General features: G+C 40.5%; 1 protein-coding gene across 3 annotated transcripts in view; it reads left to right on the top strand.

Moving 5' to 3' along the window:
- The window catches only part of il16 (interleukin 16), a 39,906-nt gene that overhangs the window by 2,296 nt on the left and 17,826 nt on the right, over window positions 1-19,784 (top strand). Inside the window, exons 2-12 of one of the 3 annotated variants that reach the window (XM_084050395.1) lie at window positions 2,784-3,018; window positions 3,392-3,662; window positions 6,742-6,881; window positions 7,221-7,353; window positions 10,939-11,064; window positions 12,000-12,105; window positions 14,232-14,380; window positions 15,931-16,041; window positions 16,867-16,981; window positions 18,257-18,330; window positions 18,722-18,971. In XM_084050395.1, the coding sequence (XP_083906521.1) occupies window positions 2,784-3,018; window positions 3,392-3,662; window positions 6,742-6,881; window positions 7,221-7,353; window positions 10,939-11,064; window positions 12,000-12,105; window positions 14,232-14,380; window positions 15,931-16,041; window positions 16,867-16,981; window positions 18,257-18,330; window positions 18,722-18,971 (1,710 nt within the window). Of the gene's footprint in view, window positions 1-2,783; window positions 3,019-3,391; window positions 3,663-6,741; window positions 6,882-7,220; window positions 7,354-10,938; window positions 11,065-11,999; window positions 12,106-14,231; window positions 14,381-15,930; window positions 16,042-16,866; window positions 16,982-18,256; window positions 18,331-18,721; window positions 18,972-19,784 lie in introns of those variants that run through there. The other 2 variants (XM_084050396.1, XM_084050397.1) reach the window with 2 other exon arrangements.

Genomic DNA, 19,784 nt, shown 5'->3' with positions numbered 1-19,784 from the left:
ATGGTTTTATCTTAATGCATATTTGCTTTTATGCCTACCATGTGGTTTGAGTTAATGTTTGAGTGGTTCGTCAAACTGCCGTATAAAGCCTTGGCAGAGGTCCAATGTAGAGAATAAGCCGGGGAAAGTGAGTAAATTTAAATGGGGAGTGAGGGTTAGCGGGGGGGGGGGGGGGGGAGAGAGAGAGAGAGAGAGCGTGTTGGGGTAGATAAAGACAGAGACAGACTGGATCCTATAGACCTGCAGCTAGAGATTCATGTCTGTGTTTCCTGTCTATCTGGCTAACACAACAAGCACACTAATACTCCATAATTGTTAACACACTTCCAGGATCAGGGCTACTGATTCAAAAGAGAAACCCTTTCTTTTGCAGTCATCCACTGGAAACTTGGGAACACTGGATTTTATTTTCCCTTCCTTGTTTTTAAACTTCCAATTGATTTTAAAACCACACAAACCTGGTGCACGGTGCATGAGTTTTGGTCTATGTAATGATTTGCTCTCACAATTAACTAAAAGTATGGGGTGAGGTTTTGCATATTTCATAATTACACATTCAAATCTGCAGTGTTCATTTATAACATTTCTGATTCAGAATATACAACCCTTACCGGTCCATTTGGTTACATTTGTACACTCTCAGAGTTAAACTAACTGAGGATTTTGTGTGTATAGAGAAGATTCAAGAGGTTTTGTCACTTGCAGGTACAATTAAGCAGCGAAATGCTACTCTAGTGCAATTATGTTTCACCCATTATATTTGCAGGACAAAGCAGTATTTGTCAACATAATGTGAGAGCTCCCTGATTTCTTTAATATTACCTGCCAGGTTCACGTGGCACTGTGGTCTTTGGCCAGCCTAAACACACAGACGGCCTGTAGCCGACACCAAAGACATGTTATTGGGCAGGGGGAGACGGAAGGAGAACACTAACATTTGTGAGTTGTGTTATCTAAAGTCTCATTTATACCTGGATTGTTGATTGCCACCAGTGCCGTGCACTGAAAATAGCAGATACACGCTCACAAGTTGTGAGCTTCTGCTATTTTGTGCTATGTTTGGTGTGCAATGCCATGCAAACCCAAGTGTAAACCAGGGTTTATAATACAAGTCTGTTTCTTTACTAGAAAAGATAAATATGTTCCAACTGATTCTTACGTCACAGCATTTGGATTTTGAGACGGATATCAAAAACAGATAAAGTGGTTAAAATGCTTGTGATGCTGTATTAACACATTTAGGGGACACCCTGGAACCTCCCCAAGGACCCCTTGGGGTCTACTTTGAGAACCAAGGGCTTACATCAAACTGTAGCAAGACCAGACTTGGCCTTTAGAAATGTTTTGACCTTTAGATGGCGGCAGACTCACAAAGTTAGTTTTAGTAACCCTTCAAAGCATCCCTCTGGATCAGGTTTCACTGATCTTTATTTCAAACTTGTATTTTGGCATCCAGTGGCGAAGAGGCACACTGGTGGCTTTCAAGCTGAAGAAAACAGTGTAGTCCACAACCTTATATAATATCAGACATGGCACATGATCAAATAGCAAATACAATAGATACAGGTTAACAGCAGAAAGTTTGATCAACATTGCTTCACACAAGCACAAGAACACAATGCACTGCTAATTATTAAATCATTCTTAAAGTAAAATGACACTTAGAGCTTTGGGTTGTGTAGTTACCTTGCCATCATGTAAATGCTAATTGATATTGGCAAGCATAACACAAATACAGGGAGGGCTACTGTATATCCTACTAGCTATGGAGAGATGGGGGGTGGGCTACAGAGAGGAAGGAGAGAGCGGGAGAGAGAGAGAGAGAGAGGGTAATGATGTCATATACTGTTGATTCAGTAGGAGAGCCTGTTCACGTGACTATACCGTATTAAGTGTTTGTCCACAGAGAATGTGAGAGAGTGGAGAGGCCATCAACAGTAACATATATAATGCATTTGAGGGTCATGCTATATGGCTTTTCTGGAGTGTGAACGGTTGCAGCTTATACAGCGTCGCTCACTCCAGGCTGTTCATAAGATCTACTGTACTGTACTGTACACACAGTAATATCTCACAACACTTGTGAGCTTGTAGATCTGCTATTTTCAAAAATAAATTAACAACACAAATCTTGTATGGGGTCTCTCGCAATATATTTTTAGATGGGGGGGGGGGGGGGGTCGGTGGACAAATTGGGGGTCCTTGTCTGACATGAAAATGTTTGAGAACCGTGGTTTAAACAACATTAAGAAACAAGCCCAAATAAACAACTACATTTTTACAAACAAGCCCAAAAACGCTACCAATATTTACAAGCAACTTTACGGGGGAAAAAGCCCAAAGTCTGTCAGCGGACATGGCAACACTGGTACTGAAGAATGTGTCACTGGCGCTTGGACACTCTCACCTGGAAGCTTCTCATTGGTGTCGCTGCTATTTACTGTCTCTGTGACCTTAAGACTATACTGCTGCAGCTGAATTGAAGTGGATGGGTTTTAGTGTGTCTGTGTGTGTCTGTGCAGTGTGTATGTGCATGCACAGTCTCAAACGGTCCGATTAAGGTTCCGGTCAGGAGAAAAACATAGCTTTTTTTTTTCAAAGCTGGGAAAGAAAAGCCCTCTTATCTCCTCACCATTGCCTCAGCAGTTTCTCAGAACACTTATGACACACACACACACACACACACACACACACACACACACACACACACACACACACACACACACACACACACACACACACACACTGGGCTATTCTAACTGAATTTACTAATTGCTCTCCAGAGCGTCCCTCTCCATTAGGCTTCGCGCCGGCTGGGAGGGGTGTGTTTGTTCCCGAGCTCACAGTGCACACACACGCACATGCACTCTCGGCCATGCCCCAAAGATACTCCCACCAGCGGAGGAAAGCCAGCACAGCAGCTGCTCGGAGGATGGAGAGGAGAAGCAGGGACCAGCAGGCGAAAGGCAACAACAGAAGCCACAACTACACATCCAAGAAGCTGGCCATGCTCTCCAGGTACTCAGCTTGCTGCACACACACACACACACACACACACACACACACACACACACACACACACACACACACACACACACACACACACACACACACACACACACACACACACACACACACACACACACACACACACACACACACTTCTGCGTTATGTATGCAGCATTTTCATCAGTAAAAGTTTTTTTTGTTGAAGGTTTTTACATTTTCAGATTTAAGCTAACACAATCAGCATGTTGCTGTGTACCAGCTCAACTGGTGGGTTGACCATTAAGTATATTAAGCCGAGGATTACATTTTGCACATATTGATTGTTTTATTACTTAATGAGAACATACTCATCGTTTTTGTGTCTTGCATGGACTCTTTGCAGGTCTTTGATCCTGTGTCACTCCAAGACCAGTGATGACTGCCCCAGCCCAGAGGAGAGGTACACTATTGAGGGCTGGGAAGGGGACAGCGTGTGGAGGACAGATCTGACCAGGGATGGAGAAGAGCATAGAGATGCAGAAAATGGGTATGGGAGGAAGACCCAGCAAGGACCCTTGGAGAGAAGAGGAAGCACGGAGGTACCTAACCGGTCACATCATGCCAACGCACTCAGAGAGCATAAGCGGAGCATACGGAGGTCCTTCAGTATAAAGGTACGTCCCCAGTGCTTTAGCAGTGCATAGACGATTGCATCCAATGAGACCATGATTAATAGTCATTACAGTTAACCACTTTCAACCTGGTGTCCCTACTTTGGTCATGTCAGGCACAACTTAAAAAAAACTATTCCAAACCTTTTCTAAAATTGCGAGAATAGCAGATCTATGAGCTCACAATTTGTCGCTTCACAATACGTTGTAGATCAGGTAATTTTTGCTACTTTTACATGACATCTCCATACAACAAAGTATAAAATAGGACTTTAGAGGTTAATGAGTTTGTATTTATCTTATCATTTTATTATTTTATGACCAGTGACTTTCTTTTATGCCAGTGCCTGCAGGTCACATCTGCCCAGATCACAGGGTCAGATGTGAATGTGGAGATGCATTGTGGCACAGTACTTGCAGTAATAATAATGTGCATCATGTTTTATGACGACACATGGCTCACATGGCTGGCTGCTGTAGCATCCACAGTAAATATATATGTCAAGTGACCTCCCATGATTTTTGACACATTTGACTTGCCTAGTGCTGCGGTCACCCTGGCAGATACAAAAGATACAAAGCTACACAGCATATTTATTTATAGCTTTGTATCTGAAGTTGAAACAAGCTCAACCTTTTTTGGAGCTTTGTAGCTGTTGTAGCGTATCTTTGTAGCTGCCTGTGTGAACGCAGCATTATGGCCGTTGCAGGTTTTACTTATAGTTACCTATTTATTTTGCAATAAATATATACGTTCCCAATCATTTTATAACGTTTTCCAGATTTTTCTCAGCCAAACCACCTGTGCAAATGTTATCAATAACTCAGTGGGATAGTATTGAGAGGTGACTCATTGCACTCAGTAGAGCAATTTTGGAATTGAGTGCTGGCTAATTAGATTGTTTCCTTTTAAACAGAGTAAATTATTGTCTAAAGTGGCCGTCAAGGATAGTACTCTATAGCACAACATTATAAGTGAACTTGTACATTATGCCTAAACCCTTGCACAACACACACAATCATTCAAAGTCATTTTGTGGTAAAGCTAGTGTGAAACCTCAAATATTGAACACCAAGTAACCCAAACCCCATGTGAGATCATCAGGCTACCAGTCCTGTTAAATACGGCTGAGTGTCTTGTCAAAATGTAATGATAATCACATGCCCTCCGCTGTGCGTTGGTAGACATGAGGGGTGTTATTGGCTTCTCTGTTGCTCCTTCAGACAAAGACAGGGCTTGTTGTGTCCTGGTGGCTCTGCAGCCTTACTCACTACTGCAGGCCTCACAGAACATTCCACTGATGTCAGACCTCTGTGACTCTCTGACTATGGTCTCCAAGCGAAATCCATGATGCATAACATTTTGTGTCCAGAGATGGAGCAACGATTAAGACCCCAGCCAGACAGCAGGATCTGTGATCTTGTTGGCAAAGGATTGAATCCCTCGAGGAGTCGGACCCTCTCTCCTGAGTTGGATAACTGCTTCTTAAATGCTCATGCTGTCCCTATTACGTGTTTTTAAGAGTCTTTTCCCCTAAGTATCTACAGTGTACACTAAGGCAGGAAATTGAAAACAGTATTTGGCTGATGTTTCTAGTCAAAGTATACCCACAAGTGTCTTTGAGTTGCAGTAGCATTAACCATGAACATTGTCAATGTGCTGTGGACATAATGTTTTCTACTGTCACTACTACAGTAGCTTGACTTTGCACTTTAATTACACATCCCCTCTCAGTCAGATCGTTGCAGCCCACACACAAGAGTGTATAATGAAATCCTCCTCTGTCACAATGAAATGTGCTTAGTGCTTACTGTATCTCTTGCTTGTTTACCTCCTCTGTGTTGCAGTGATGCGACCAGCATGTGGCCTGCAATACAGCTCTACCTGTCCTCATCTTTACTTATTATACATACGTCTTATGTCAACTCATGTCATCTTAGCCCTTAATCACTGTTACAGTCTCAAATGGATTTACAGGCCCACATGTAACAAAGGAAACAAACCACACACCCTGTCCTTAGACCCTCAACTGGGCATGATATTGTTTTTCCCAGGATAGCTGGGGAAGACTTCAGTTCAGACAGCCTGTGATTGCCTGAGACAGGAGGAAGGGAGCGCTCATTTTGCTTCATGTTGAGCCAATTGGGCAAATACAAATTCCCAAGAAAAAACCCTTGACAGGAAAAAAGAAAAGGAATAATCCTCGGGGAGGATCAAAAATCGTATCAAGAGACAGGCCATGTATACGTTTTTATGAATGAACTCTATTTGCTTATTGTCAATTCGCCAAAATCCATGGTCATAAATCAGCCTTATTTGATTGCCTTTTAATCCTAATGTGTATCCTCCAAATTAAGCACAGGATGAATGTAGGACGAAGGGAGACCAAGGTGCAGTACTATATAGTTTGATGTGAATGTTATGTAATATTTTGGAGTCTATCCTTGGTTTGTTCCTTCTACACCAAATCTGTTCAAGCTCACAACTTGTATGCTATTTTCAACGAATGTTCACTCCAGCATAGGGACACTTTCATGTGGCTGATCGAAACAATTGCAGAATACCTTTCATTCTCCCAATATGAAGAACTCCTAATATTACAAAGATTATGGATGCTACAGTATGTTACAGTAAATTTATGCTATACAATCCCAATGCTACAGATTGAGTGTTTCATATTCAATGTTAACGGTTTGACAGGAAACCTCACTGCCCTATAAAAACGTACACCTTGTTTTATGATCTGCCTCTTGCGAGGTTGTCTTCTCTTGAGAGCATTCCAAACACGCACACGGTTGCCCCATATAAAGGTAACCTTAACACACCGTGTCCCAGTTCATGAACCTATTAAATGTTACTATACTGTTTTCTTTTCCTCAGCTGTCAGCCCACTAATCCAGATGGTTGATTTGGTCATAAAGTGCACTTTTTTTGCTCCTGGTATAGAGGTCGCCTTATGTTCGTTCTTTGTGCGTGCGTGCGTGCGTGCGTGCGTGCGTGCGTGCGTGCGTGCGTGCGTGCGTGCGTGCGTGCGTGCGTGCGTGCGTGCGTGCGTGCGTGTGTGTGTGTGTGTTGGTATAGGAGAGCAGTATCTGGAGAATGTGTGTAGCCACGGTCCCTGCTGATGAGGTGCGGGTACCACAGACGGCTGATAACAGCTCCCAGACAGAGGACAAAGAGAACAGTGTGGAGCCATGCAGGAACGGAAAGGAGCTGCACAGGTAATGAACAATAAACACCATTATGTATTTTACTAACTCACAATAGACAGTGTCAGTATACATGTTTTAACTAATTAATGTTAATTGCAAGGTTTTATGTCACTGCACACAGTAAAACCCTCAGTGTTTACTTAACTCTGGAAGTATACAAATTACATTTGTACGCTCTCAGAGTATTTTCCTTTTTTACTGTTACAGTCTTAAACATTTAACAGCCCAGTAGGTAATCATCCCTGTCAGTGACACTGCGGTCAGAGCCTACACATTAATTATTGTATAAGGCGGTGTAGTATTCCCTGGCACCAAACCAGTTGCCTGCTCTGTGTGTTTTCTCTCCAGGAGCGGCCACATTCCCAGTCCAGACAAGCTGGCACCCTTTAACGGACAGTGTCTAAATGGCCATGCTAGGATGGAGGGGGAGGGTGGAACTCTGCCAGCCACTAAGAACCTCCTCATAAAGACCTATAGTGAGGTACATAGAACCGGCAGACACACTACTGTGTCCTGCACTGTAATATTAGGAACTTCTGATGGGACTTGTGTTTTTCTATTCAACATCATTAACCACTTAGACCCGATATACTTCATTGATGAAAGGAAGCCCTTAGGTAAACTCCAAGCACACTGCGGACGGGCAAGTAATTATGATCAAAAAGCCTTTAATATCTCAGGACGTTGCTCTATCCTTGGCCCCTTTCTTTTTCCCCTCTTCACCAAATCTCTTTGCTGAAAAAAAGCTGATCTACAAGCTCACAATGCATCACAATGGCATGCATTGTGAGCTTGTAGATCTGCTATTTTTGCCAAATGTTCGCCAAATGTACCCCTTATCCTCACTGAATAATTTCCTATTTTCACATGCCCAGAATAGGGGTTCAAGTGGTTAAAGATAACAAATATCTTACTTCTGTTAAATGTAAAGGAGCACACATTGCAGTCTTTAAACTTTAAATAGTGTTGTCAGTACATTTTTCAAAATGAAAAAAGGTTTAAAGACATGTCAAAAGCAATGCATAATGACAAAATCATTGAAAATGTTGTTGTACAGTGGGCATGCATGACATGTATCTCATTGTTGTAACCACATTCTTAGCCCTCCCACACCAGTGACACATGGGTCCCAGCTGAACCAAAGACCCAGCTAGAAGATTAACGAAAAGACGACATTTCTTTTTATCCAAAGTCAATGACAAAAACTGGCTGATCTATTAGAAAAAGAGAACAAAATGCTTCTCTCAACACTGGACTGAAACCCTGAATAGTACAGGCTCTACGCCAAGAAATCCTCCAATATTTCTGTCTTTAACCACTTTCAACCTGGGCATTTCATTATAGGCTTTTATAATAAAGAAAACTTTGTAAAAAAAAAAGTAATTAAAAAAGAAATTTGTCTTACAATGAAGTGCATGGGACTTTAATAGACCCAAGAACCTGTCTGGGTAGATGTAAAATGAGATGTGATGCCTCCGGTCCAGCTGTGTTCTATCTGCCTGTCATTCAGCTTAATAGGCTACACACAGTATCTATCTTGGGAAGTTATCTCTCTCATTATTGTGAAATCTAACAAAAGTAGATTTTCTTTACACAAAGCACAAAAGTTATTTCAGTAATAATGTCTATTGAGTGCTATACTTCCATGCCAATAATCATTTTATAAGAGAGTGTGACACATTTTGAAACTGGGTGGGTGTCTAATCTTGGAACAGAGCCCTTCGTAGTCTGTTTGGATAGTGGGGTTTTCATTGGTTTGATGTGGCTCAGATGTCCCCTGAGCATCCTGGCTGCCATTAGAGCTCTCATTCTAGGTGATATAACACCTCATTAAGCCAAGACCGTTTTGGTCTGTGTGAGAGGATATGGAAACCTCAAGTAAGAGAGAAAGACGGCCAGGGAACCGGCAGGAATATGGGAGGAACGGAGAAACAGGAACGAATGTCTAAGCATGAGATGATTCTGGGATCAGCTGATGTTGTTTTCAACACACTCTGTTATTCTTCCAGAATTTGTCCTGGCAGCTCTTTTTCTTGTTCCCAATACTAATTAACACATACATGCCAAGAAAGTTCAAAACAGCAAAATCATTCATTTGGATCCGATTTCAGAAAAGTAGTTTCCATTGTCAACAGTTTATGTAACTGTTGACAATGGAAACTGTTGACAAAAGGGAAATTATAGAGATTGTAAAAAATAGCAAAACAAAACATCTACTGATGGAAATGATATTGACGTGGCATTAATAAAAAACATCATTGAAGGAATCATTGATCCCCTTTGTAATCTGTCATTTAGATATATTTAGGAATATTCAGACAACATGAAACTGGCTAAAGTTATTCCTTTATACAAAACGGGGGATAAACATCTATTTACCAATTACAGGCCTTTCCCCCTGCTGTTGCAGTTCTCCAAGATGGTTAAATTATTTTTTGTAAGACTGGACAAATTCATAGACAGCCATAACTAAATGACAGCCAGTATGGTTTTAGATCAACTTCCATGGCTTTGTTGGAGGTAGTAGAAGAGATTTTACAGGTTGTATTGATAATAAGAAAGTGGGTGTGTTCATTGACCTTACAAAGGCTTTTGACTCGATTGATCATAGGTTGTTGTTAAAAAAGATGGAGAGGTATGGTATTAGAGGGACAGCACTTGACTAGCTGCATGGTAACATAAGTAGTAGACAACAATTTGTTCAAATGGGAAATTATGTCACTGAGCTTAAACATTACCTGCGGTGTCCCACAGGGGTCAGTACTAGGACCCAAATTGTTCATCTTATATAGGCTATAAATGATATTTTAGTTGTTTTTGCGGCCGGCACAAATATTTTTTGTTCGGGAGCTAATTTAAATCAACTCATGAAAGTAGTCAAGATTGAGATATCCAAATTGAAACATTGGTTTGACATAAATAAATTGTCCCTAAACCCTGAGTAAAACAAAGTTTATGATATTTGGAAAAATTGTAAAATAGATAAGGGAAATAAATGTAGAAATAGATCAGGTAAAGATTGAAAGAGTTTATGAAATCAAATTTCTGGGTGACCTAATTGACCAGAGACTCTGCTGGAAATCCCATACAAAATATTTGTGCTCCAAACTGGAAAGAACAACACATAGGCCTACTGGATAGGAAATCACTACACTGTACAATTCACTTGTTCACCCTTATTTGTCATATTGTGTAAAAACAAGCAGTAAGGTTAATAAATGGAGCAGGATACCTTGATCATACTAATAATTTGTTTTTAAAATCGTATATGCTAAAGCTTCCAGATGTGGTTAAATTTTAAAACGGCACAAACCATGTTTAAAGCCTGGAATAATACTTTGGAAACATTCAACAAACATAATTTTAAACAGCTAATTATTCATACAACACTGTAAACAAATTGTATTTCAATATGTGGTATAACTCTCTGGAATAATCTTGATAAATATATTAAAGTTTGCAAAAATATCAAACAGTTCAAGTGCTGCTAAATTTATTTTATATTGACTATGATTCTTTACTTTACATGATGTCTTTTTTTATTCTTTACTTTATATGATGTCTTAATTACTTTTTATTATGATTGATTTACGTACAATTACTGTATGTAAACAAATTCAGGGTATTATATATAAACTTCATTTTTGTATTATAACATATTGCTTTACAATATATTGTTATATGGCAAGGTAAGAAGGGGGCTGGACAAAATAAGCTTTTGCTTCTCTCTGTCCCTTCTTGAACAAACATGGTTGTGCTTTGTTATTGTGTTGATGATGTATGAGTATGGAGTTTTCTGTACTTTTTATTTGTTCAAGATAAATAAAGTTTGCTTGATTGAGCTGAAGGCTCTTTGTATTACGCTGTCATAAAATAGACACATTAACCCTGGCATCCCTATTTTGGGAGAAAAAGATTTTTCAAAGATTTTGAAAATCACGTGTTGTGAGAGTTGTGAGATCAGCTTTTCAAATAGCCAAAGTATAAAACGGCTAGACATGATCAAATCAATGCACTGGAACTAATACAACAACATGTGTGTGCGTGTGCGCGTGTGTGTGTGCAGGACATGTCCACATGTGGAGATGATGTCCACTCTCCCAGTCTGACCACAGCCCCCCAGCACCCTGCTCCCATGTGTCCAGCTGAGCTCCCAGCAGGGGTTCACCTGGTCAACAACAACCACCTCAAGGTAACACCTTTACCATTGATCCAGAGACACATCCAAAGTGCAAGGTCCTAGTAAACGGCATGAATGCTGATACAACCAACAACAGGGTTAACTTAACCCCTTCAATCTTCCTACTGTGTAATTTTAGGCACTCAGATATGAGCCTGTAGATCAGCAAATTACTTTTTGAAAAAACGCATGTTGCTATGATATCAGTGGTTCTCAAACTTTTTTCATGTCAAGGACCCCCAAAATGATATTAAATGATTTGTCCGCGGACCCCCCTACCATCTCAAAACATTTTGTTCCTGGGACCCCCAGAAGCAAAGATTTGAGTTAAAAATATATATGTATATATATTCAAAGATTTACACAAATGTTCACGAATTTTAGCCAAAGAAATAAAAAGTGACACAGATGCGTTCCCGGATTGAATGTGTTAAACCCTCTAGTCTTAGTGAAACAGACTGGAGTTACAACTGCACTCGGACCGTGTTTTTCCATCTACGCCAAATCTCTTTACCAAAAATAGCAGATCTACTGTACAAGCTCAAAGCGATTGAGCTTGTAGATTGTCAATTTGTATTGAATATTCCCCCAGAATAGGCATGCAGGGGTTCAAGTGGTCAAGGCCAATGCACACCAAGCACTATAACTGAAACTACATTGTTCACCACTGTCGTGGTTCTAGTTGTGTTGTGGACTGTGCCAGCCACTGAGTTAGAAAAATTATCATATCACAATATATTTATTGTTGTAAATGAGTTGGTGATGGTGTGGAAAGCCCATTACAATGGCACCTTGAGAACTGTTTGAATTCACCATTATACCCATGTGCTTCTGTGTGTGTGTGTGTGTGTGTGTGTGTGTGTGTGTGTGTGTGTGTGTGTGTGTGTGTGTGTGTGTGTGTGTGTGTGTGTGTGTGTGTGTGTGTGTGTGCGTGTGCGTGAGTGTAGTTGCCTATTCCAGAGGTTAATGAGGACAGATGCTGGGAGACAGAGAAGACGGAGCAAAGCTCAGAGGGACAGACAGACTGCAAGAGAACACGCTCCAATTCAACAAGTATGCACACATGCACGCACCCACGCCAAATTGCCATCTTAAAATGTGTATGTCCTCACTATACATTATAGAAATATATTTTAGGACAGCAATTTTATAACTAGAGAGTCACACTACGCTCCCCTCACACCTACATTGCACTGCCGATCCGACCAATATGTCTGAGTCATGTCCGAGTTGTACCTGTCTGTCTGTGTCCCTTTAGTGCCCATATATGGAGATCCCTGATGTCATCAGTATATATATATTGGAATGTCCATATATGGACATATTGGTTGGATCGGTGGTTCTGGCCAACTGGATATCCAAACTACTCGGCGGCGGGCACCGATCTCCCTCGAGGCCTTGCTGCTGCGCATGCCGAGTTTGAAGTCGGCCGGTCCCATATATGCACATGATCATATATGGGCATAGCGGGCGGATCTGTGGCTCTGGACAACCGGATCTCAGTATCTGTCAGTCCATGTCCCTTTTATGCCCATATATGGAGATCGCTGATGTTGTCAGTATATGCCCATATATGGGCATGCCCGCTTTTGTGCCCATATATGGAGCTGACTGATTTGTTTGCACCTGATGCCATGACAACACATCGAGGTTAGACAACACAGTTCATATTTAGGCGGAGCTGCATTGGGAACTCCTTATATGGTTATGGCTGAGTCATGGTGACATGAGCATGACGACGCCAACCTGCCAGCCCTCCCTTAAGCCAATTTTAACATAAGTTGTTACCCTAAACTGTAGGTTAACAATATGTTAAATAAGTTTTAGGGCCTAAAACTTACTTTAGGGCCTAAAGCCTGAGTTATTTTGTACTTTGCATACCAGTGTCATGCACCAAACATAGCTGATCTACAATCTCACAACAGGTGACACTGTGATGTGTTGTGAGCTTGAGGATCGTTTTTTTCCCAATAATGGACACCCACCCACAACTCGATCCAACTCGGATCTTTTCCTAGCTGTAAGCCTAAATCTAAAAACATTTTTTAACCATAAAACGGCCCTCACTGTCTTTTTCACACACACACACACACACACACACACACACACACACACACACACACACACACACACACACACACACACACACACACACACACACACGTACCATGTTTCACTCCCTAAGTCCTCCTCTCTCAGTAATCAGAGGCCTGTTACCGCATGAGCTAAGCAGCGCGCTAATAGATGAGATTTCATTTCATTTAATTTCCTTCCTGTTGTCGGAAGCAGCCATTCAATGATCATGTGGGACTGGACACACAGGCTGGCTTCTGCAGCCTCTCTTAACATGCTTTATTCTATTACCTCTGATCTCACACTCAAGTCTGTGTTTGTCTAGTAGTCTGTACGTCTTACAGTGTAAGACCTTATGAACTGACTTTATGTTGTATAAAGCATGAAAGCGAGTGATTGAGGGGCTCTGTGTCTATGTGTGTGCTAGCACCGCCTAGCGGTGCAACAGTCAATCAATCTAATTGCTTATCAATATGATCGATAATCGATCATTTAATAAAATAATGAATTATTAATCAATGCCTATTTTAGGCATGTTATTATAGGTGAACATTTTCGAAAACATTAAAAAAATGTGATAATAACTATGTCTACAAGCTCAAAACGTGTAGATCGGCTATTTCATTATTTTAGCATGACACCATTGTGCGACAAAGTATAGAATTATTATGCTTAATGGTAATGCTATGCTAAAATAAGTGTTTGCTTTATATACTGATAGTACTCATTGGTAGTGTTTGTTCAGTAACAGGAGCCTCCCCGTCCCTCCAGCTCTTGATTGAATAGAAAATGCATTTTCAGGTCGGTATACCAATTTTATCCAATAAGGAGAGAGAACTAACCAATAAGGATATAGATTAAACAAGAGAAATTGGACGTGAAGACACAAAGAAATGAGCCAACAAAATTGGAACTGGAACACTATAAAATTGAAGCTGATAAAATGGTACTTTCTCTTGATTGGCTGAAGATGATGAGTAAAAATGTATTATGTATATTTAAGAAGTGCACTTCTTGATTACTCAATTAACCAAAAAAGTAATCGCTAGGAGGATATTGTATTGTAGAATATACTGGATAGTTGCAATCCTTTTGTGTATATGCAGGTGTTCATCCTTACTGGATCGGGGACCTGGACACCATCATCATGAAGACTTCAGAGATGTACAGCGGCCATACCCATGGGAACAGCGGCTTCTACGGCAACAGAAAGTCTCTGTCCCAGCAGCTGGAGTTTCTTCACACTGGCACACAGGTAAACAGAACCGTGTGTGTGTGTGTGTGTGTGTGTGTGTGTGTGTGTGTGTGTGTGTGTGTGTGTGTGTGTGTGTGTGTGTGTGTGTGTGTGTGTGTGTGTGTGTGTGTGTGTGTGTGTGTGTGTGTGTGTGTGTGTGTGTGTGTGTGTGTGTGTGTGTGTGTGTGTGTGTGCAGGGGTTTTCTAACCTTGTTATGATGAAAGGTTACTGAAACAAATTCCTGTCTCTGTATTTCCCTATTACAGAATTGTATTTCTTACTTTCATTACTCCAGAATAGAGATTGCATTACGTTTGTTGATCAAAAATGTATTATTGCCGGATTACTTACTGTAGATATATACACCTCTACTGAGAAAATGTATTTAGACTACAGGAAATAACTGCAAAAGACTGAACCGTACTTTTCAGAAAACTAAAAATGTTCCAAAGGATCCAATGTAGTTATCATTTAGTCACAAGTTCTTAGTGGTTCAATATTATAAAGCCAACAGACAGATGTAACCACTTAAAACAAAAAAGCAAACAAAAAAATGAAAAATAGCAGATCTACAAGTTCACGTGTCATATTGCGTGTTGGGAGGTTGCAGATTTGCTATTTTTGCTATTTTTGTTATTTTTGTGTGACACTGTGGCATGATGAAGTAGGACATTAATTTACAAAAAAAACATAGTATATGTACATAAACAATATGCATCAACAAGTCGAAATATGGAGATACAACGTTTCTGCCCATCAGCAACAATAAATCCAAAGTAACTGCTGTCATATTATGCTACTGAGAGGAATGCATTTAGTTTCTGATTACAGCTTTGAGTGGGTTTTAATAATACATAGAGTAAAGCAGTTTGCTTACTCTTGCAAATCTGTCAGTTTTACTGTCTCTCAGGACAAATTCTGTGAATTCTGAATAAAAAAGTAGCCCTATTTTAAGCCCTATTTTATACTTTGTCTCACAACGGGTCGTACAAAAATGTTGTGAGCTTGTAGATCTTCTATCTTCACTATTTTTTTAGGTTTTTGATATATTTGGAAACTTTTCACCTATAAAATCATAGGGATAGATTGCTTGGTTATCGATTATTTTGTATGATCGACAAAATCGATTAGTTTGATTAACTGTTGTGTAAATAAAAAGGAAATAGTGAAATCATTTCCATTCTTGGCCACATTAAATCAAATAAAATGCATAGATCTAAATCATTTCTCACCTCATACACTGCAAACGTTTGAGATGAACTACAGATGTGTTCAGAAAGTCAAAAACAATCTTCTCCCGAGGAAGAGCGAGACTATAAAACAGTCGGTAGTAAACTACAAACATCTGGTTTTAGCAAGGGAAGGAATATAATTAAATAATGTCTGTATGTGTGTGTGTGCGTGTGTGTGTGTGTGTGTGTGTGTGTGTGTGTGTGTGTGTGTGTGTGTGTGTGTGTGTGTGTGTGTGTGTGTGTGTGTGTGTGTGTGTGTGTGTGTGTGTGTGTGTGTGTGTGTGTGTGTGTGTGTGTGTGTGTGTGTGGTGTGTGTGTTGCACACAACACTTCTCCAGCCTGTGCACCGTCCCTCCCGTTCTCTCAGCTCTGCCCAGTTGGTCCACTCCTGCAGTAATGTCCAAGCCTTCATCATCTGTAACATTGTGCTGATGAAGGGCCACGGCAAGGTGAAACAACATCTAATCATATCCATCACACTGCTGGGAATGAGTAGCCTGGCATTTGCAAACTGATCACGTGGGATCACTAACACGTTTGTGTTAGTGATCCCACGTGATCAGTCTGGCAATGCCAGGCTATAGGGAATGGGGGCCTTGCTGTCAGCTGTAGCACATACAAGACCCTGTTGTTGTTGGAATAGGAATAGTGGGGAATGATATCACATGATTGTATCCTTCTCACTAGGGCACATCCCTTAAAAACCCTATATACTTAGCTGACTGAGGCCCCCAGGGCTCTATATTTGGTACTCCTTTCCTTTTTCTCTCTACACCAAATCTCTTCGACAAAAATAGTGCCTAGTTTCGGAATTCTGCAATTTTCGCTGAATGTTTCCCCCAGAATAGGAACAATGAGGTTCATGTGGCTAAACTCTATTACGATCTGCCTGGGGATATAAGTGTAGGAAAACTTAGCTTAATCTTTTATGTTACATCTTAAAACCCATTTTTGCAGACTAGCTTTTGAGTAATTGATGCTCCGATTGTGTCCATTGCTTTGTGTATTGTGCTTTACAGTAGGCTATGACTTTATGTCTTCAATTGTATTACTTTCTAAAGCAATTTGTAACTCTGTTTTGAAACATGCTAAAATTATTATTATTATCGTTATTATTATTATTAGGATGTACAGTATATAAGTCATTTACACGTCTCATAACACTAATTTCTAGTATCTAATTTCTCTCTGTGACGTTCTGCCAACGATTGTAGCAAAAGGGTTCTGAAAAATAATCTCATTACTGTTACTGTTGTATGATTCTGTGCCCACAGAGTCTTGGCTTCAGTATTGTAGGAGGAAGGGACAGCATGTATGGACCAATGGGCATTTATGTGAAGACCATCTTCCCTGGTGGAGCTGCAGCTGCTGATGGGAGGCTGCAGGAGGGTGAGGGACCACCGTGCACAGCAACAACCCTTAGCAAACACTTCCTAAAGGTGTTAACCATAGAGTTATAATATATATTGGTGTTAAAAAATGCATGATGGGCACATTAACCACTTAAACTGGTTGATCGGAGTCCCTCCGAGCTCTATACTGGTGACTTTTCTGTTTCTGTCTACATTTAAATTTAAAAACTGAAAATAGCCGATCTACAAACTCACAATGAATTACAGCTCAACGCATTGCGAGCTTGTAGATCGGCCACTTTCTGCGTGTTTTCCCCACAATACGAATGCTGCATGGGATTTAAGTGGTTAAAGGCAGTGGACGGCATACAGTCGGTGCATCATGAGGCACATGATGGCAAAATGTGTTAACCACTTAAGTCCTAGACGTTTTCATACGACACATTGCGAAAAGTTTAATCTTGAAAGAAATAGTGAAAACAGCCGACCGACAAGCTCACAACGCTTCACATCGTGATACATTGTGAGCTTGAAGATCGTTGTATTTTCAATCGACCTTTTTTTACGATTTCAAAACATTTTAAATCTTTGAAAATGTTTGATAATCTGACATGCTCAACATAGGGACACCACGTCCACGATTTATGTGGTCAAAAAGTACAACATCAGATCATGTGTATTGGTAAATACCATAAGACACACAGTGCGCAGATGACCAAGAAGTGGAATCGTTTAACAATCTACAACATCTGTAATGTATTATGGTTGTTTTATGATGGTTTATAAAGTATGCACATTTTATTATGTGGTGATAATGCTACTACATAATGCTTGTAATATACTGTTACAACAAGGCAGTAGTACTCTGATCAGTGCATGTGTCGTAAAATAGATGCAGTGCAGATTTGAGTGTCCTTGGACATAATATAAAACATAAGCCATAACTTTTCCCCACATAGTGCTGGCTTACAATAGCTTCTGAGGATTTGTTCCCAGTATGATATTGATTTTAACATAAAATAAAATAAAAACTCCAAGAAGAGTAGCATTATGATTATGTGATGCAAAGAAGATAAAAAGCCAGTATTTCCTCATTTTATTCTCAGTAATAACGTTCTTGAAGTGTGCAGTGAGATTAAGCACCTTGGTCATTGCATCACTGATGATCTCACAGATGATAAAGACATTTACAAACTGTAAATATTTCATGTGGATTGTCTGTAGGTACAGTAGGACTGCTTTTTTGGACCTTGAGTCTGAAATAACGTTTGAATTGAATTGAACTGAAATTACTGAATATCTGTCCACACAGGAGATGAGATCCTGGAACTGAATGGAGAGTCACTACATGGTCTGACTCACGAGGATGCACTGCACAAATTCAAAGTAATGCAAGATACTTTACCATAGCATTAAATATTACCATCTATAATCATGTATACAAATAGTGTAATGTTTTGTTTCCATTTGTAAATAAATTAGTATAAAGTCGTATGCTTATGCTATTTGTGTTTTAAGGATATTTCTATCCGTATAGCAGGGTGCATACATTTAAGCCTCACATTAAATGTTTCTATTGGATCTTGTTTACAGTCCATTTCATTACTTGTTATCAAAGTCACTCACCTCACTCCATCTATGTACAGTAACAATCTGATCTTCACATTCAGTGACTTCCTCATTGAGATGAAATCGCTAAATTCTTGAAACGCTGCTATATTCTCTCTTTCTCTGTCTTTGTTTGTTTTTCTCTGATTCTCCCCTTCTCTCTCTGTAGCAAATCAAAAAGGGTTTGCTGACTCTGGCAGTGCGTACCAGTTTGCGTATGGGTGCCCTATGTGGCCAGACTCAGGTGGCCCAGCTGTGCAGGTCTCGTTCCCTCAGTTCCAGTACCGGCATGGCCAGGGTCAGCGCTGATATGGGGGATTACAACTACCTGACCAGCGTTGGAAACAACAAACTGGCGGTGCCGGGCCAGCCGGCCAAACCCAGGGACCGCATCATGATGGAGCTCACCCTGCAGAAAGGTCAGTTAAAGGTCAATGTGTGGCCTGTGTGTGTGTGTGTGTGTGTGCGTGTGCGTGTGCGTGTGCGTGTGCGTGTGCGTGTGCGTGTGCGTGTGTGTGTGTGTGTGTGTGTGTGTGTGTGTGTGCGTGTGCGCGTGCGTGTGCGAGTGTGCGTGTATGATGAATGTTTCTGTATGTCTTGTATCATGTGCATACATTTTCTACGTGTGTGGACAATTGAGGCATTATATCATATTCTAATATGGCAAGTACAGTATGCTTACTAAGTGTTCACTAAGCAGTGGTCAAGGGGCATTTCCCTATGTGTCAGGACAGGACAGTGATGTTTGGCGGTCCAGGTTACAGTTTCCATTCTGGAAGTGACGCCAAGCCACTTAATTGGAATTGCATGTAAAATAGACATTTATTATGAAGGCTTACAACCGATGTTTTGCAGCCCACATTGACCTTCAGTCAAAGTGCATTTGGTGTGCTTCTGCTTATAATAGCAAATATAGTTCAGTGTACAGTATGTTTTAGTTCAAAGTATTGTGACGTTAATCAGCAAATCATTCAATGTTGATTCAGAAATTTGACATGGAATTAGTTTGACTTCACAGGTAGAATACAATAGGTTCTATGCACAGCAGCCTTATTGGAAAGAAATTGGGCCTCTTCCTTACTTCCTTCACCGGTGTTACCAATTATACTAATGAAGGCTCTGTTCCATTTAGTGTAGCACAGTGGTTCTCAAACATTTTAATGGCAAGGACCCCCATAACTCTGAGAGTGTACAAATGGAACCATTTCCATTTGTACAGTTCCATTTGTACA

This window comes from Gymnoscopelus microlampas (assembly GCF_963454915.1).
Source record: "Gymnoscopelus microlampas genome assembly, chromosome: 1".
Lineage (NCBI taxonomy): Eukaryota > Metazoa > Chordata > Actinopteri > Myctophiformes > Myctophidae > Gymnoscopelus > Gymnoscopelus microlampas.
This window is presented reverse-complemented; position numbering and strand designations above follow the sequence as displayed.